This window comes from Mus musculus, chromosome 5, assembly GCF_000001635.26.
Source record: "Mus musculus strain C57BL/6J chromosome 5, GRCm38.p6 C57BL/6J".
In the NCBI taxonomy this organism is placed as follows: domain Eukaryota; kingdom Metazoa; phylum Chordata; class Mammalia; order Rodentia; family Muridae; genus Mus; species Mus musculus.
In genome coordinates, this window is record NC_000071.6 from 138,116,065 (window position 1) to 138,136,498 (window position 20,434).

The 20,434-nt window shown below is 44.7% G+C and overlaps 1 protein-coding gene across 5 annotated transcripts; it reads left to right on the top strand.

Moving 5' to 3' along the window:
* Positions 1-834: 834 nt before the first annotated feature.
* On the top strand, positions 835-18,201 carry Zscan21 (zinc finger and SCAN domain containing 21). Of its 5 annotated transcripts, XM_011240942.1 has the most exons (6): positions 835-943; positions 1,772-1,856; positions 3,586-3,665; positions 8,914-9,626; positions 10,390-10,582; positions 16,975-18,152. In XM_011240942.1, exons 4-6 carry the CDS (start codon positions 8,997-8,999, stop codon positions 17,817-17,819), a joined length of 1,668 nt encoding a protein of 555 aa, XP_011239244.1. In that variant the 5' UTR covers positions 835-943; positions 1,772-1,856; positions 3,586-3,665; positions 8,914-8,996; the 3' UTR covers positions 17,820-18,152. The 5 variants fall into 5 exon arrangements, with proteins under 5 accessions (XP_011239244.1, NP_035887.2, NP_001038169.1 ...); NM_011757.3 differs by lacking the exon at positions 3,586-3,665 and having other exon boundaries at positions 841-943; positions 16,975-18,201; NM_001044704.2 differs by lacking the exon at positions 3,586-3,665 and having other exon boundaries at positions 841-924; positions 16,975-18,201.
* Positions 18,202-20,434: the final 2,233 nt, after the last annotated feature.

The following is a 20,434-nucleotide window of genomic DNA, read 5'->3' on the forward strand; positions in this document are numbered from 1 at the left end:
ATCTGTTGGAATCTACTTCTACAGACGACCAGCTGGAACACCTAGCTTCGTGGGACTGAGCAACTACTAGATTCTTGGACCATTGCTGGGGTACAGACTGTAAGTTATCACAATAAATTCACTCAGTATAGACAGACATTCCCTTAGTTCTGTGACTCTAGAGAACCCTAACTGTTACAGTGCTCATGTACACAGTGTGTTTGCAAACATGTGAAGGCCAGAGGTTAATGTTAGCTGTCTTCTTCAATTGCTTCTCTACCTTGTTTTTGAGACAAGGTGTCACTGATCTGGAGCTAGGCTGCCCAGACAACAGACTGCAGGGGTCCTCCCAGCACTCGGATTACAGGCATGTGATGTACCATAGTCTTTTTATGTGGTGCTGGAAATCCAAATGTAGGTCCTCACGCATGAGCTCTTTACTCACTCACTGATCTAGAGGCAAGTGGATCGTTTATAGAGTTCGAGGTCAGCCTGGTATACATAGAGTTCCAGGCTAGCTAGGGCTAATGACATGTTTGTCTCAAAAACAAGGCAGTGGTGGCTCATGCTTTTAATCCCAGCACTCGAGAGGCAGAGGCAAGTAAATCCCTGAGTTCGAGGCCAGCCTGGTCTATTGAGTGAGTTTCAGGGCAGCCAGGGCCGCATAACCCTCCAAAAACCACCCACCCTCAAAAAAAGAATGAACGAAAGAAAGAAAAGGGAGGGGGTAGGAAGAGAGAATGAGAATAAAAAAAGAAATAGGGGGAGAAACAGATCACAACCAGGACAGTCGCAGCCTCCGGTGAAACAGGATACCGACAACGCTCGGATTCCTAGAGGGGCGGCTGCTCCCCCTCCAGAGGGGCGGGGCTCTGACGCGCTTCCGGTGGTGCTGTCGTTCAGCCGCTGTGAGGATTCCAGACTCCAAAGCGGTTCTGAGTCACGGTGAGCCTGCGAGTCCCAGGTTAGCCTAGCGGTCGGGGAGCGTTGGCCAAAAGATTTCGAGAGGGTGGGACGGGTTTAGCGACTGTGGTTCTGGTTCGGGGAGTTCCTCCATGGTGGTTCTGGGAGATTGAGGAGGAGCGCCCCGCCCAGCCGTCGTCGGCGCCCGCTCTAAGGAAAGGCTTTTCCACCCCCGAGGGCTCCCTGGAACAAAACCCTGATTCTTTTGCTTCCGGAATCGCATTTCTAGTCTCTCCGTTATTGTCTGTTACCTGACGGAAACTGCCCTCTTTCTTCCCCAGCAAGAGCCCTGAGATCTAAACTCAGAACTAATTGTTAAGAATAAGCCCAAGTGTAGAAACCTCTGAAAACCCGAATCTCCTCAGTCTTGAGTCTTGTCCAGTCCAGGCGGGGAATTGGTCCCGGTGGGCTTTGTGCGCACTGGACAAGGATTTGCTCAAGTCTGGAAAGATTTTTAGACGATCGTTTGTAAAACGCGTATAGGATAGAAAGGTGATTGATTTATTTGGTGGCTGACATAGTTGGAAATCTGTTGAAAGGGGACACTTAAAGAATTGTGAACAACAACAACAAAATCAATACAGGAAAATTGTTTTTCAAGTGGTGGAAGGCTTCTGAAGAGAGACTGAGTATTGGTTCAGGGCTATTGAAATGATGCAGAATTTGGCTCACTCTGAGCTACTAGATCTGCCCAGTAGTTATGCTCTTCAGAATTATTGGCCTGCCTGGAAGCTTTTTGAAAATTAGTTTGCTCGGTTTGAGACGGGGTCTTACTGTATGGCCTACACTGGTGTATAATTGGTGATCCTCCTGTCTCTGTTCTCTTCAGTGCTGTAATTACAGGTATGCACCACCACGACTTCAGCTTGGAGTTTCCAAGTGCAGAGTGTCTTAAGGGCATTATCTACTACAAGGTAATAATTGCTGTTCATTTGATGCAATCTGTGATAGTTTGATTTGTTTACACTTCGTCTTGCACAGAATGAATTTGAGGCTGATTAAGGGAGTGTGTGTGTGTGGGGGGGGGACTTATAAACTGTAGAATTCGCATAAAGGAGGGAAAAATTGGGAAGTGACCAAAAGCCTGCTGCTAGACTTCGAGAGTTAGGTTTTTATTTTTTTACTCTGTGTGTGTGTGTGTGTGTGTGAGTCAAAGGATAGTTGGCATAGTTGACTGCTTCCCTTCCATTACATGGACACCAGTCTCAAAACAGGCAGCAGGTCGGTTGCATTTGTTACCCACTGAGCCATCTTGTCAGTTGAGTTAAACCTTTAGATAGGGGCTGGAGAGATGGCTCAGTGGTTAAGAGCACTACTGGCTGCTCTTCCAGAGGTCCTGAGTTCAAATCCCAGCAACCACTTGGTGGCTCATGGCCATTTGTAATGTGATCTTATGCCCTCTTCTGGTGTGTCTGAAAACAGCAACAGTGTACTCTTAGACATAAAATAATACATGAATCTTTAAAAACAAAACAAAACAACCTTTAGATAGCTTTGGTTTTGCTTTTTTGTTATTTTTCAAAACAGGGTTTCTTTGTGTTGCCCTGTCTGTCCTGGAACTCTGTTGACTATGCTGGCTTCTAACTCAGAGATCCTCCTGCCTCTACCTTCCATGTGCTGGGATTAAGGTGTACATACCACACCCTGCTTTAGGTAGCCTTTTTAAAGTTTTTTTTTTTTTTCTATGAAAGTGTTAAATTAGGCCTGTTTTTCTACCCACATACTTTTTGATTTTATGACTATTTAAGGAATTTTCAGAAACCAAGACCTGGAGGGCATCTTCACATGGCAAGCTCAGCATTACCAAATGTGAAACATTGGCTTTCTTTGTGTGCAGGGAGCAAGATGCCAAGATACTTTAGTACCAGATTTTTTCTTTTCTTCTTTTTGGTTTTTTGGTTTTTTTTTTGGTTTTGTTTTGTTTGTTTTTTTTTTTGTTTTTGTTTTTTGTTTTGTTTTGTTTTGTTTGTTTGTTTGTTTGTTTTTTTGAGACAGGGTTTCTCTGTGTAGCCCGGGCTGTCCTGGAACTCACTCTATAGACCAGGCTGGCCTCAAACTCAGAAATCCGCCTGCCTCTGCCTCCCAAGTGCTGGGATTAAAGGCGTGCGCCACCACACCTGGCCAGATTTTTTTCTTAAATCTTGCCAAAACAAAAACAAAGCAAAAGACAACATGTCAGTCATGTGGAAGTTTTTCTTTTTTTCCTACTTCTTAGCCTATCTTCCACCCTGTTCTTCTCCCCACCTCCTTTTTCTTTTTTCATTTTCTTTTGTTTGTTTTAGAGAGAGGGCACTGCTGTGCATCTCACCATGCAGCTCAGGTTCCGGCTTTGACCTGTCTCAGAATGCTGGGATGGCAGCCAGCTGTCCCATTGCAAGCATAAAAATCTCACTTATGCATGCTCTTACTAAATATACTCCAAGAGTGAGAGGACGAAACTCACCTTTCTTTGCTTCTCATCTCCCACTAAGTAGAAAGCTGCAGGAAGGCAGGGTACACCCAGTGGTCAAGTGGCAGGTGGTCAGTTAGTCAGAAGATATTCTAAGGAATCAACTGGGAAATACCAAATGTTCAAAACTTTTTAAGCATTTTTGTTTGTATCACATATTTTGATTGAATTTTTCTATGAAATTTTTTTTTCAGCGATATATATCTTTGTCAGACTAAATAACTGTATGTTGGGCTTGGTGACACAGCTTTAATCCCATCACTCAGGAGGAGAGGTAGGCCAGTCTCTTATGCCTTCCAGGCTATGCAGTGAGACCTTGTTTTCCCATCCACTCTTCTGTTAAAATATATATATATATATATATATATCTAGGGGGTGCTGGAGAGATGGCTCAGTGGTTAAGAGCACTGACTGCTCTTCCTGAGATCCTGAGTTCAATTCCAGCAACAACATGGTGGCTCACAACCATCTGTAATGGGATCTGATGCCCTCTTCTGGTGTGTCTCAAGACAAATACAGTGTACTCTTTTTTTTTTTTAAAGATTTATTTATAATTATATGTAAGTACACTGTAGCTGTCTTCAGACACTCCAGAAGAGGGCATCAGATCCCATTACAGATAGTTGTGAGCCACCATGTGGTTGCTGGGATGACCTTTGGAAGATCAGTCAGTATTCTTACCTGCTGAGCCATCTCACCAGTCCTACAGTGTACTCTTATAGATAAAAAAATAAAATAAAATAAAATGTAACTGCAGGGCTACAAAAGACCGGTCAGCCCATAAACAGGCTGTCCCCAGGCATGCTGGCCTGAGTTTGATTCTGGAACCCACATGGTGGAGGGAGAGAACTGAAAGCTCTGACCTCTAACCTCTGTACATACTATGGCATATATACCTCCTCCCCTCCCCTACACACACACACACACACACACACACACACACACACACACTTCATTAATTATAAAGGGAAGAAACTGGAGAGATGATTCCGTGGTTAAGAATATGTATTCCTCTTGGCAGAGGCCTCACATTTGGTTCCCAACACCCATGGTGGGCAGGTCACAAACGCCTGTATCTCTCAGGTTTCCCACGCTGATCTCTTCAAATGCACGAGGGTGTGTGCTGTGTGTGCATGCACACATACACACACATATACAAGTATTGTTAGGTTTTTGTTTTTTTTTTCCCACTTTCACCTAAAGACACTGTCTTAGTTAAGGTTTTACTGCTGTGAACAGACATCATGACCAAGGCAAGTCTTAATAAAACAACATTTAATTGGGGCTGGCTTACAGGTTCAGAGGTTCAGTCCATTATTAAGGAGGGAGCATGGCAGTATCCAGGCAGGCATGGTGCAGGAGGAGCTGAGAGTTCTATGTCTTCATCCAAAGACTGCTAGTGGTAGACTGACTTCCAGGCAACTAGGGTGAGATCTTATACCCACACCCACAGTGACACACCCATTCCAGCAAGGCCACACCTTCAGATGGTGCCACTCCCTGATCCAAGGATATACAAACCATCACATTCCACTTCCTGGTCCCCATATACTTGTTCAAAAACATGAGTCTATGGGGGCCATACTTAAACATAGCATAATGCAAAATGTATTTAGTCCAACTTTCAAAGTCCTCATAGTCTATAGCAGTCGCAACAATGTTAAAAATCCAAAGTTCAAGGTCTCTTCTGAGATTCATTCAATTTAATTAACTGTAATTCCCAAAGCAAGGCAGGAAACCAGCTGGGCAAACTCCAAACTCTGCATCTCCATGGCTGATGTCAAAGCGTCTTCAGATCTCCACTCCTTTTTCATCTCTGTTGACTGCAACAAACTGCTTTCTCCTGGGCTGGTTCCACTCCCTGTTAGGAGCTTTCCTCAGCATGTATCCCATGGCTCTGGCATCTTTAACATCCTTGAGTCTCCAAGGCAATTTCAATGTTACAGCGTCTTGTTTCAGTGTCTGGGATTCCACTTGATCTTTTGGACTCCTCCTAAGGGCTGGCATCACTTCTCCAGCTCTGCCCTCTGTAGCACTCTAAGCTTAGGTTGATCCACTCCACTACGGCTGCTGTTCTTGGTGATCATCCCATGGTACTGACATCTCCAATACACTGGGGTGTTCCACTCCAACTAGGCTTCACCAATAGCCTCTCAAAGGCTCTCTTCAGGGTGCCAAGCCTCAAATCCTTTGCACGACCCCTTCAGTCCTGGGCCATCAACTACAGCTGAGGCTTCACCTTCTCCAATGGCCTTCCCTGGCCTCTCACAGTGCTAAGTCTCAGCTTCTCTCCATGATCCCTTCATTCCTTCACAAGCAGTACCACCTGAGTGACTCTTACACATTACCAAGTCCAGCCGCAGCATGAGGTACAACCTTGGGTATCTCTGGAACACAGCTTCTTTGTGCTCCCAGAAAACAATTTCCAGAAGATTTCACCTCAGTGATGCTGGTCTCTTCTTAATTACCTCTAATTCCTTAGCTCCAGCTAACCAGCATCAATTTTCCCAGTAGTTCCTTCCATTCTTAACTCTAGAGCCAGAGCCGCATGGCTGAAGCCGCCGAGTTCTGCTGCTTAGAGGAACTAGAACATGATCCCCTTGTACTATTACATTATCACTGGCTTTATCTTTTCTAAATCCTTCACTGCCTAAGCTTGGCTATCCTGGTTCTTGCTCTGTAGATTGACTTGAATGCAGAGATCAGCATGCCTGTCTCCTGAGATTAAAGGTGTGTACCACCATGCCTGGATTTAATTTAGCTGGGTAGGATCTTGCCTCAAGGTCCCACTCCCTTAATCTGTTATCTCCTAGAACACAGGAATTTGTTCCATTTCACTTCCTGGTACCCCTTTATTACTCGAACCATATATTTTATATTTTTCCTTTCTAAGCTTGCTATGCTTCTTCAAACTTCTCTTCATAAGACTTAACCAGAGAACAAAGTCTCTGCTGGGCTTCTTTGAAACTTCTTTTGTCAATGCAATTAATCCAAGTCTCTTCACCTTAGCCTCAGGCAAACTTTTCAGACAAGGGCAAAAAGTAGCCACATTCTTCTCCAAAATACCACAAAACCAGTCTTTATGCCACATTCTGAAATTCTTCTCCTTTGAAATCTCTTGGGCCAGGTCAACACAGTTCAAATTACTCCCAGCAACTAAGTCTTCCATATTCCTACTAGGATGACCCATTAAGCCCATTTAAAGCATTCCACTGCTTTCCAAATCCAAAATCCCCAAATCCACATTCTTTCAAATAAAAGCATGGTCAGTCCTATCATAGCAATACCCCACTTCTGGTACCAACTTCTGTCTTAGTTAGGGTTTTACTGCTGTGAACAGACATCATGACCAAGGCAAGTCTTAATAAAACAACATTTAATTGGGGCTGGCTTACAGGTTCAGAGGTTCAGTCCATTATCATCAAGGAGGGAGCATGGCAGCATCCAGGCAGGCATGGTGCAGGAAGAGCTGAGCGTTCTATGTATTCATCCAAAGACTGCTAGTGGAAGACTGACTTCCAGGCAACTAGGGTGAGGATCTTATACCCACACCCACAGTGACACACCCATTCCAACAAGGCCACACCTTCAGATGGTACCACTCCCTGGTCCAAGGATATACAAACCATCACAGACACATAAAAGAAACTTGAATATTCGATTTGGGAAGTGACTCAGTTGGTAAAGTGTGTTCTGTACAAGCATGACTACCTGAGCCCACAGGTAAAAAGCCCAGATATGTCTGCTTGTACCTAAAGTCTTAGTAATGGAAGGGCAGAGACTGGCAGAGACTTGAGTTCACTGGCCAGTCAGCCAGCCTAGCTGGTCCATGCACTCCAGGTTCAATGAGAGACCCTGTATCAAAACAATGAGATGAATAGTGATAGAGGAGGACCTCTGACATTGACCTCCGGCCTACTACACACACATGCATGCACAGGCAAGCTCACCTGAACATATGTACACACACACACACACACACACCCTCACACAGTCACACAAACCCAAAAAAAAGGAAAAAAAAATTAATATGTTTTCCTTAAAGTAAATCAGGTAAGATTCAGTGTGCATCCTAATTAGGTTTTCACTATTTTTGTTTTTAAATTTTTGTTCATCTATTTCTTTGGTGCTAGGGGTGGAACCCAAAGCTTTGTATCTACAAGGCAAATACTCTACTTTTGAACTATCTTCCTAACTCTTATACTCCATTATTTTTAATAAGCTAGATAATTCCAGCCTGGAACATACAAGCTCATGCTGACAAACACAGTCATTTGACTACTCTACTTTTTTTATGTTCAGACAGTATTAGATAACTTGCTGAAATCATAGAAACTATGATACCTATAGTCATAAGATGTGAAACAGTATTTGTAGCAAAGATCTATTTTTAAAATTATGCCACTTTAGCCGGGCGTGGTGGTGCACACCTTTAATCCCAGCACTCGGAAGGCAGAGGCAGGCAGATTTCTGAGTGAGTTCCAGGACAGCCAGGGCTACACAGAGAAACCCTGTCTCGGAAAAAAAAAAAAAAAAAAAAAAAAAGCCATTCTTAGGGAAAATAGATATATCTCAGTCAAGTGAAAGTAGGGTCTAGTTAGCTGACTCCAGAGTGATTTCAAACAATATATACTTTATACTAATAGTATTTTGTGTGTATTACTTATACAACGTAATAGGCTTCATTATGATACTTCCATGTATACCTTCTTAGTCTCTTGTATTGCTCTAAGAGACCATGACTAAGCCAACTCTTACAAAAGAAAGTACTTAACTAAAAGCTAGTTTACTGTTTTAGAGGTTAGGTCCGTTATCATCATGGCAGGAAGCATGGTGGCATGCAGGCAGGCACTGGAGCAGTAGCTGGGAGCTGCATTCTAATCTGTAGGCAGAGAGAGCAACACTGGGTCTAGTGTGGGCTTTTGAAACCCCAAAGTCCACCCCCATAACACATTTCTACCAATGAGACCACACCTCCTAATCCTTCTAATTCTTCTAAATAGTACAGTCTCTGAGCCTCTAGAGGGCCATTCTGACTCATACAGTCACAACACATAGAACTGCTTTGATCATACTCAGTCCTTAGTTCCTTGTCTTGTCCCCTCATACTCCCTTGACTTTGATGTCTAGTCCCATTCTTCACATTCTGCATAGGAGAGAGAACGCGCTTATTTTGCTGAGTTTGGATTATCTTGCTTAGCATGATCATCTCCATTTCCATCCATTCCCATCCATTTTCCTATAAAACACATTTCTGAACAACTGTGTTTTATATATATTTGTGTGTGTGAGGTGCACATATGGTCAGAGGACAATTTGCACAAGTTGGGTCTTTCCATATACCACTGTGTGGGCCACAAGGGCCAAACCAGGCCTACCAGCAAGCACTTTGATCCACTGAGCCATCCTACCACCTCTGAACAATACTTTTTATACGGTGGTTGTCTGGTGGCCCCTGTGATAAAAACCAGAAAAACATATTTTCATTTTTTGATAATTTTATGGCAACTATGTTTTTGTAGGTTTGAAGAGTGGCACTTTAAGAACCAGAAACCCAAAGGTACCAGGTCTACTCCTAAAAGTCCTGCTGGCTCGGGAATCTGTGATGACTAAGGTGGTGGGCATGGCCACAGTTCTGGGCCCCAGGCCACCTCAGGAATCTATGGGACCTTCGCCCATTAAAGTAGAAGAGGATGAAGAGAAAGACAAGTGCTGCCCTACCCTAGAGCTATCCCATAAGCACTTCAGACAGTCTGGGAACCAAGATACCCTTGAGCCAATGGGTCCTTCGACCATTAAAGCTGAAGAGGATGAAAGCAAAGACAAGTGCCGCCCTAACCTAGAGATATCCCGTAAGAGCTTCAAGCAGTTTGGGTACCAAGACACTCTTGAGCAGTTGGGACCTTCGACCATTAAAGCTGAAGAGGATGATGAGAAGGATAAGGGCCACCCTAGCCCAGAGATATCTCGACAGCGCTTCAGGCAATTTGGGTACCATGACACTCCTGGGCCCCGAGAGGCACTGAGCCAGCTTCGGGTGCTCTGCTGTGAGTGGCTACAGCCCGAGATCCACACCAAAGAGCAGATTCTAGAGCTACTGGTTCTGGAGCAGTTCCTGACCATCCTGCCCCGAGAGCTCCAGACCTGGGTACAGCAGCACTGCCCTGAAAGTGCAGAGGAGGCCGTCACTCTCCTGGAAGACCTGGAGCAAGAACTTGATGAGCCAGGACTGCAGGTGGGCGGGAGGCCATCAGATGCTAGGAGACCGGGAATATAAAATCCTAGGCAGGAATTGAGGCTTGTCCTTCTGTTGTATGCAAATTGTCCATGGGGAGATACAAGACACACATCAACTCACCTCAGATAGGGAATCTATGGCAGACCGTACAGATACCACCAAAGTCCAACTTGGTAAACGTGGACTTTGATTGGGGTTTTATTTGGGTTGCTTACAGGAATATGGGTAGGTGATTACTTACAGGAGCAGAAATGGCTCAAAGACAGCTGCATCACCATAGCCCACCCCAGCATTTGTGACAGATCAGCTGGATACCTGGAGCATCCTCACTGCTCAACAGGGAGAGAGTTGGATAGTACTCTGTTTCAGGTGGCTCAACTAGTCTGCATCTCCTTTGCAGCTCTGTTTCTAGTCTCAGAGGAATTCTAGCTGTTATTGCTTCTTCTGGCAGGAAGGAGCCTAGTGAATCTGGTCAGTTTTAGGAACTTCCTGAAGCTAGTTTAAGTTGTTTACCTTTCTATAGGATGGAAGGCAGAAACTGTTATTCAACACTGTCCAACAAGATTAACCAACCAGACAGAAGTTTCTGGGGAGCTGGATATGTTTCTCCCTATTGTCTGCTCTTATCTTGAAATAACCTTGGGAACCAAGTGGGATGGGTGTTTTCCTTCCCTTCTAAAGGTTCTGCATAGCGCTCCTGAGATTTTTCTCATTCTTGAGTCAGCTGTGCACACACCTAGCCATTTCTTATTGTCTCTAGGTCTCATCTCCTCCAAATGAACAGAAGCAGTCTTGGGAGAAAATGTCAACTTCAGGAACGGCAATGGAGTCCTTAAGCAGTACTGAGACCCAACATGTGGATGCCAGCCCTAAATATGAGTTTTGGGGGCCCCTGTACATCCAAGAGACTGGTGAGGAGGAGGTTTTTACTCAGGATCCAAGAAAGCGCCAAGGTAAGGACCCCTCTCAGTGTTCAGAGAGATCTATAGCTCCAGTTGAGAGGTCACTCACCTCTGATTGACCTGACTGTAGAGTAGCCTAGGCAGAAGGCATGCATTCCTCTCCCAAACCCTATTGCCTCGGACAGCCACCCAGCACTAGGCCAGGCAGCGTGCTTGCAGAGGGTTGACTGGAAAGAGCTCAGTTTTTAAAAGCAGTGAGACTGATTGAGAGAGATGGACAGGTTGGATGAGCCATTGTAGCACTAAGCTGGATGATAGTGGCAAGGTATGGCTGCCTGTGAGCCTGAAGAACCAAGAAGGAAGACCTGTTATTACCAGAACCAGATAAGAGCTGAGCCTTGCTAGGGAAGGAAAGAGTCACATGCCAGGAGCCCTGCTCCAGGTCTTGCCATTGGGTAAAGAGAAAATGGAGAGCCGGGCGTGGTGGGGCACCCCTTTAATCCCAGCACTCTGGAGGCAGAGGCAGGCAGATTTCTGAGTTCGAGGCCAGCCTGGTCTACAAAGTGAGTTCCAGAACAGCCAGGGCTATACGGAGAAACCCTGTCTTGGAAAAAAAAAAAGAGAGAGAGAGAGAGAGAAAATGGAATAGCCTCATTGTTACACTGTCCCACATCATTTGGCGTACCCACTGGCAGCAGACTCAAGCACAGCTAGACAACATGAAAAGTGTTTAGGCTTGAGGGTACTTTCCTGGGATACAGAGCAGGATGGACAGACGAGATCTGGAAAAGTTGAAACCTTTTCCAACCTCTGCAGACTTCAGAAGTCAAAAGCTAGGGTAGGGACTGGAAATGCAGTTCACTTTGTAGAGTGCTGGAGTAGCATGCAGAAGGCCCTGGCTTCCATGCCCTGGACCAATTAAACCATATGTGGTGGTGCACACCTACAACCCTAGCACTCAAATTCAGGGTCAGCCTTAGCTACATGGAGAATTCAAGACTAGTCTGGGTTTCTTGAGACTCAAAAAAAGTACATTAGGACAACTAGCTGTTCCCTAGCTCAGATCTCCACAAATCATGATTTGCATAACAGCCTTATTATATACTAGTAGTTTCTGCTCTTTTTTTGGTTTTGTTTTGTTTTTTGTTTTTTGTTTTTCGAGACAGGGTTTCTCTGTGTAGTCCTGGCTGTCCTGGAACTCACTCTGTAGACCAGGCTGGCCTCGAACTCAGAAATCCACCTGCCTCTGCCTCTCAAATGCTGGGATTAAAGGCGTGCCCCACCACTGCCCGGCTTAGTTTCTGCTCTTAAATACCTTCATTTACCTGGAGTAAAAATATCTGCATATAATAATCACATTTACATGTTGCTGAAAATATAGCACATTGTTCCAAATCTTGTTATTACCATTTTTCATGGATACAGTATGTTCATGAGCAGAGCCATAGCCCTAAGAAATTACCTGAGTTACTACTTACAATGTCCTAGACATTTAAAATTCCCTCTTGGAAACAAAGTTTTGAGCCCTGTTGAAAATATATTCTCGTGCCAGACATGATGGCACATACCTTTAGTTCCAGCACTCAGGAGAGGCAGGTATGATCTCTATGCAGGCCAGCCTGGTCTATAGAGTGTGTTTCAAAACATCCAGTGGTGTGTAGTGTCTCAAAAAGAACAAAACAAACAAAAAGCTATTCCTAGGGCTGGAGATGTGGCTTAGCAGTTAGGAGCAGTAGCCTCTCTCACAGAAGACCCTGGTTCACTGGTTTTCTTTCTAGCATCCACCTTGAGTGACTAACAGCTAGCTGCCTTTAACTGTAGTTCCTACGCTTCCAGCACCCCTTCTAGTCTCCAAAGACATCTGCACGTATGTGATGCACATTCAGACAGGCAGGCCCATAAATCAAAAAGATTACTTAAAAAAAAATGAGCATCTTGGGCTGGAGAGAGGGCTCAGAGGTTAAGAGCACTGACTGCTCCTCCAGAGTCCTGAGCTCAATTCCCAGCACCCACATGGTGGCTCACAACCATCTGTAATGGGACTTGATGGCATTTTCAGGTGTGTCTGAAAGCTGCAACATACTCATACACATAAAATAAATAAATCTTATAAAAAAATGTACATCTTAGGGACTGACAGGATGGCTCAGCGGTTAAAATGCTTGGTCTAAAAGCCTGGTGACCTGAGTTCCATCCCTGAAACACAGATGATGGAAGGAGAGAACTGGCCTCCACGTGCTCAGTTGCAGGAATGCCTTCAGACACACAATAATTATTTCTATTTATTAATTAACTCATTCATTTGGGCAGGGTCCCACTGTGTGATCTTGGCTGGCCTAGAACTCACTGCATAGACCAAGCCGGCCTCAAACACAGAGAAAGAAATCATATTCTCTGAGAAACATAAAAACTAAACTGTTTAAAAAACAACAACAACAACAAAACAGCTGGGCGTGGTGGCGCACACCTTTAATCCCAGCACTCTGGAGGCAGAGGAAGGCGGATTTCTGAGTTCAAAGCCAGCCTGGTCTACAGAGTGAGTTCCAGAACAGCCAGGGCTATACAGAGAAACCCTGTCTGGAAAGAAAAAAAAAACCCTAAACTGTTTTCATTGTTTAAAATTGTTAATGCCATCTTCCCTGGGTCTTCCATGGACTATAATTATACATGAAGAAAACTAAAAACATAACTGCTGATAACTCTTAGAAGTCTGAAACAGGAGGACTGCCATGAGTTTAAAGCCACCCTAGGCCTACCTTTGTGAGGTATCCACCAGAGAAGACCACTGAGAAATGGGTTCAAACCAAGAGAAAGTCTTTATGTTCAGGTGCAGTCCCTAGCCTTTCTCATGGTGTGCTTTTAAGCATAAAAACACATCCTGGGTTGACCCCTCAGTTAGCAAGAAGAGAACATTAGCCAGCCAAAAAGCAAGCTGAACTTCTCAGAACTACAGACTGTAATGGATTGCATGCTTGTTCTTGTTTCAGCAGGTATTTTGCCTGCATGTTGAGTTCTAAAGCCTGAATGGTATTTCCATCGTGGCTTCAGTTGTGCTAAGGCCTGGGGAACTGTTGCACTCCTAGTATGTTCCAGGAGAGTCTTCAGAGCAAGACCTTGTCTCCCTCCAAAAAAGAAGGAAGACCCTCTGGTAGTTTGAGTAGATTAGGCCCCCATGGGCTCATGTGTTTGAATGCTTGGCCCAGGGAATGGCACTATTAGAAGGTGTGGCCTTGTTTGAGTAGGTGTGGCCTTATTGGAGGAAGTATGTTACAGGTGGGCTTTGAGGTCTCATATGCCTAAGTCCCACCCAGTGTGGAATCAGAGCCTCCTCCAGAAGACAGTCCCCTTCTGCTGCCAGCTGATCAAGATGTAGAACTTGTGGCTTTTCTAGTACCATGTCTGCCTTCACACTGCCATGATGAAAAATGGACTGAACCTCTGAAACTGTAAGCCAGCCCCAATTAAATGTTTGCCTTTATAGCCTTTATAAGATTTGCCTTGGTCATCGTGTCTCTTCACAACAATGAAATTCTAAGATACCCTCCCTCTTGCATGTTAAAACATTCCTCCACAGTCCCCAGTTTTATTTAGAATATGATCATTCCCAACTCAAACCCCTGCTCTTGCCAGCACCACAGGAGTGAGTGCAAAATATAGATCGTTGATAGGCATATATATACTCCTGACACCTTGAACCATTGTCAATAGATTTTGGACCTACGGTACTTTTTCACATTTGTAGATAGGAATTAGAGACTGGATTGTTGTAGAAATTTTTAATCCCAATCCGGGGGTTTCTACCCTACTTTTGACCATTTAGTTCCCGGTAAAAAACACACAACTTTTATTATTTACAATAAGTTTTTAACAGCACAAGAGCTGGTCAGATATCCACCCTCTGTGCTATTAAAATCTACTTTCCTGTAGATAACCCCGAGTTATTACTATGTTTCATTTGGGCTGCTCTTAACTCCATTTGGCCAGCCCTCAGGGCCACGTTTTCTTGTGACTCCTAACCCGTGGTGGCGTCTCCTTCCTCCTTCATGGAGAGATGGCTCAGTAGATAAACAATTGCTGCTCTTACAGAGGACAAAAGTTTCAGTCCAGTACCTACATTAGGCTGCTCACAACTGTCTGTGGTTCCCACTTTAAGAGACCTACTGGTCTCTTTTGGCCTCTGCAGGTACCCACATATGTATGGCAGATAAATGGGCATAATAATAAATGAGACACACACATAAAAATAAATCTTTTTAACGACTGGGATAAATGTGACTGGAAAGATGGCGTTGCAGTTACAGTCACGTGCTCCTTTTGCAGAGGAACCATATTCAGTTTCCAGCACCCACATGGCAGCTTAAAACAATCCAGAACTGCAGTTCCAGGTAATCTAGCACCCTTTTCTGGCTTCCACAAGCACCTGGCGTGCACGCAGCATGCTTACATGTATAGGCAAAACACCCACACACAAAAAAACTTCTTAATTAAAGAAGAATACTGAGCTGGGTGTGGTGGCGCACGCCTTTAATCCCAGCACTTGGAAGGCAGAGGCAGGTGGATTTCTGAGTTCGAGGCTAGCCTGGCCTACAGAGTGAGTTCCAGGACAGCCAGGGCTATACAGAGAAACCCTGTCTCGAAAAACAAAAAACAAACAAAGAAAAGACCAATACTGGCCTTAAAAGTGCTTTGTAAGAGAAGGTGACCTTGAACTCCTGGCCCTGCTTCCACTTCCTCCCAGGTGCTTCTTATCTGGAGGCTTGTAAATCAGCGTGTATTCTGCAGCTCTATTCCCTAAAATTTATCCAAAATATGGAACCAGGCTACGAGTCAACAGATAAAGAAAATGTAAGAAAATGTATATACACACAGTGGAATTATATTCAACTGTAAAGGCTTAGGAGTAAAATTATGACAGTTGGAAGAAAAAATTCAAAATAGGATAAGTTGTCTCCTCTTCCATTCATTGCCCTTTTCATAGTCATTTGTCAGTTCTACACAAAGTGGAGAGCCAAGAAGAAGTATTGCCAGGGGCTGGTGAGATGGCTCAGTGGGTAAGAGGACCTGACTGCTCTTCCAAAGGTCCGGAGTTCAAATCCCAGCAACCACATGGTGGTTCACAACCATCTGTAACAAGATCTGATACCCTCTTCTGGAGTGTCTGAAAACAGCTACAGTGTACTTACATATAATAAATAAATAAATCAAAAAAAAAAAAAAAAAAAAAGAAGTATTGCCAGAGCTGGAAATAGGCTGGGGTTGTTAGGGGGTTGTTGTGGTTATTGTTTTGTGTTTGTGAGTTGGTTTTGGCTTGATTTTGTTTGTTTTTTTCTCTACTTTACCTGGCCTGGAACTATGTAACTAGGCTGCCTTAAAAGACAGAGCTCTGTCTGCCTCTGGCTCTCAAGTGCTGGGATAAAAGGTGTGCACCACTAAAGTTTTAGTGCCCAATTTGGGAAAGAGGCTTTTAAGTTCTCTTAAGAGAGGAGAACACAGGGCCCCCAATGGAGGAGCCAGAGAAAGTACCCAAGAAGCTGAAGGGGTCTGCAACCTGATAGGTGGAACAACAATATGAACTAACCAGTACCCCCAGAGCTCGTGTCTCTACCTGCATATGTAGCAGAAGATGGCCTAGTAGGCCATCACTGGGAAGAGAGGCCCCTTGGTATTGCAAACTTTATATGCTCCAGTACAGGGGAACGCCAGGGCCAAGAAGTGGGAGTGGGTGGGTAGGGGAGCAGGGCGGGGGAAGGGTATAGGGGACTCGGGATAGCATTTGAAATGTAAATGAAGAAAATATCTAATAAAAAAATTAAGAAAAGAAAAAAGAGAGAGAGGAGTTGGCAATGATAGCCTTGCTTAAAGTCTCAAAGAAACTTACACACCCGAAGAATGTATGCTGGACTGGAAGAGTGAGCCATTAGCACAGAGTACAGGGGGAAGCTGGCCAAGCTGCATGAGCTCTGAGTGGAACTCAGTCAACCCTAAGGCATTGAAACCTGGTATTTACCCTGCTAGAACTTGAGCTCCGACTTTCTTTTTTATCTGCATGACTGAGAAACCCTTCAAACCAGAAATTCTTGACATAACTGTTGGCTCTGAGTATGTTCCAGAAGCAAATGTGAAGCCACAGACAGAATGCCGCAGTGTAATTTAGACTGTTTCAAGCATACAGGAGGAGAGAGTAGGGACAGCCTTTCTAGAAACTATGAATTGTGAAATAATCAGGTGATTGACATTGGAGGCCAGGGTCTCCTGTGAATGAGACCATAAACTAGATGAGACAATGGTTTTATTGCTGTTAGAGCCATTCACACTCACATGACACAGGGCCATCATCCTTTCAAACCCATCTACTACCTCACCTGGTGATCCTGCTTCCCTGCAACAGCTGCTTCCTCAGAACGGAACAACTAACTAACCACCCTTAACCCACCTGTTTTCAGGTTTTAAATCGAATCCCCAGAAGGAGGACTCAGCAGATGAGCACAGAAGTTCTGAAGAAGAGTCTCATGCAGACGGACTCAAAAGAACCGTCATCCCCATGATTCCTGCCAATAAGTATGGGTCACGGTCAGAAAGGCAGTGGGCCAACAACCTGGAGAGGGAGAGAGGGACAAAAGCCTCTCTTCAAGACACAGGTTCCAGGAAAGGGGCAGAGCCAGCGTCTACTAGGCCTGCCCCAGGAGAGAAACGTTACATATGTGCAGAGTGTGGGAAGGCCTTTAGCAATAGCTCAAACCTCACTAAGCACCGGAGAACACACACTGGGGAGAAGCCTTATGTGTGTACAAAGTGTGGGAAGGCTTTCAGCCACAGCTCCAACCTTACCCTTCATTACCGAACTCACCTGGTGGACCGGCCCTATGACTGTAAGTGTGGGAAAGCCTTTGGGCAGAGCTCAGACCTCCTTAAACATCAAAGGATGCACACGGAAGAGGCGCCCTATCAGTGTAAAGACTGTGGGAAAGCCTTTAGTGGGAAGGGCAGCCTCATTCGACACTATCGCATCCACACAGGGGAGAAGCCCTATCAGTGTAATGAGTGTGGAAAGAGTTTTAGTCAGCATGCAGGTCTCAGTTCTCATCAGCGTCTGCATACAGGGGAGAAACCCTATAAGTGTAAGGAGTGTGGCAAAGCCTTCAACCATAGTTCAAATTTTAATAAGCATCATAGAATCCATACTGGCGAAAAGCCCTATTGGTGTAGCCACTGTGGGAAAACCTTCTGTAGCAAGTCCAATCTGTCCAAGCATCAGAGAGTTCACACTGGAGAGGGAGAAGTCCAGTAACGGTCCATTCTCGTCTGTTGTTCTCGTTGTAAACGTTAGAATGCGAATGCTAGGAAGAAGCTCTGTAATGCATTTGATGTTTGATAGTAGGTTTTGCTGTAGTCATCAAGGGTGCCTTGGAGGGAGAGCTACACAGTGATAGAGCAGACAGGAGGTCTACAGAGGAGCAGGGAGCTCCACACACTCCAGGCCCCAGTGTACTGTGTGTCCAGTATAGTTAAGGAAGAAACATTAAAATTGTTTAACTGTTTTAACATGTATCCCACAGTTGTAGTTTGTAAAGAATTGAGCCACCTTGAACAGTCTGATTCAGAATAAACGTATAGCATCATGTAGCGTCTCAGGACTGTTATTGTGATAAACAATGTTGCTATAAAACTTGTTTTATGTATTTTATTGGGTGAGTGGATGATGTGTATATGTCCTAGCACGTGTGTGAAGAAGGCCAGAGGACAACTTTCTTCCACCCCCAAGATTTAAAGCTTTAAAGATGCAGACTCTCTCCTTCCATCCAGTGTGTAGATCCCAGGGAGCAAACTCGGGTTGTCAGGCTGAGCGGCAGGCTTCTTACCTACCGAACCTGTCACTGGCCATAGTTATTGAACATTTTTTTGGGTAAAGCATTGGGCAGGCATGGAGGTACACTCTCATACTCCCAACACTTGAGAGAGGATCATAATTTCCAGGCTAACCAGATGTCTCAAAGAAAGAAAAGGGAGGGGAGGGCATAGGAGAGAAGGAAAGAGCAACTGTCCAGCCTGGCATTTGTGAGTATGTGTGAGAAAGGCATGGGAGAGTGTGGCAGCAGGTGCCTAATGGTTGCACTGCTGTGTCTTGACATAAGGAGCACGCATTTTCATTATTGTGATCATATGTCAGCCTGTGATTTTGTTAATCCTGTATGAAAATCAGTTCTCTGCAATCAGCTTTCTTCTGAAAACTCCAGAAATAGAAACCCAACAGGATTACCTTAAATCTTTCCTGGCAGTATCTGAATGTGGCCTCTTCAGTGGTAAGACATCTCCTGGCTCTTCTGCCCACTGCTACCTAGAAACCCATCTGCTCTCCTTCCTTCTGCCACTTGCTGATCTTCATATTGTGAAGAATTTTCCTATTGATGACCTTGGTGTGCTAAGAACTGGGTTGTAAGAGTTTCCTGTGGAGTGCCAGCCCTGAGGATTACTACACACCTCTACTTACATCCCAGCAACCAAGCCACGCCTCCTCCCATCACCTGTGGACAAGAGAGTTGATAAGATTGCTATGACCTTGGCACCAGCCCTCTCCAAACTTCTAGACCCAGGCCCAAGACAATTAAATTTTTAATGTGTGTAAACACGCACAGATATGCATACTTGTGTGCAGTTGCTTATGCAGGCTAGAGGTATCAGATTCCCCATGGAATTTAAGTTACAGATGGGGGCTGGAGAGATGACTCAGGAGTTAAGAGCACTGGTTGCTCTTCCAGAGCTTCTAAGCTCAATTCCCAGCAACCACATTGTGGCTCACAACTCTATAATGGGATCTGATGCTCTCTTCTGACATGCAAGTGTAAATGCAGATAGAACACCCATATACATAAATAAATAAATCTTTTTTTTTTTTTTAAGTTACAGATGGCTGTGAGCCCCCTGACATGAGTGCTGGGAACTGAACTCAGGTCCTCTGTAAGAACAGTATGTGTTCCTAACCACTGAGCCATTTCTCCAACCCTGACAATATTAAATTTTAACTTCATTGCTTGTTGTTATTGGTGGTGGTGATGGTACTGGTGATGAGTCCTGGCTGTCCTGGAACTCACTCTGTAGACCAGGCTGGCCTCGAACTCAGAAATCCGCCTGCCTCTGCCTCCCAAGTGCTGGGATTAAAGGCGTGCGCCACCACGCCCGGCTTGAGACAGGATCTATGCAGCTCCAGTTGGCCTGGAACTTATTTAAACCATAGCTTTGAACCATAGCTAGCTTTGAACTCCGAGATCCCCCTGCCTCTGCATCTTGAATTCTGAGAGATTGAAGGTGTACCCCACCATACCCTGTCCACCATTACTTTGGTCTTAGGATTTCATTTTAAATTCTGTGTATGTGCGTATCCATGTGTATATGAGAGCAGGTGTTTAGAGACGCCAAAGGTGTGGGATACCCTGGAAATAGAATTAACAGGCAGTTAGGAGCTGCCTGATGTAGATTCTGGGAACCAAACTTGGGTATTCTGTCGAGCATAGCTCACGTTCTTGATCTCTAAGTCATCTCCTTAGCCCTTAACTTTTCTCTAAATAATTAAACTAATGTCTTTCACCCTTGTGACTCCTGGTATGTAGGCTAAGTCATGCCACCAGGCTATGGCCCCCTTCCCCCAGAAGTCTGTAATACTTCCTCCTGCAGAATTGAAGGCTCTTCATTCATTCCCACCCCTCTGTGGCAGGATTTTCCCTGTCCAATTAATTTAAAGAGAGACGGGAGAAGGGAGAAGGAAGCAAGATGGAAGACGAACAGGATGACTCAGATTCTGCGAGGTTTTATTTTGTTTTTTCGGGGTTTTTTTGTTTTTTGTTTTTTGAGACAGGGTTTCTCTGTGTAGCCCTGGCTGTCCTAGAACTCACTCTGTAAACCAGGCTG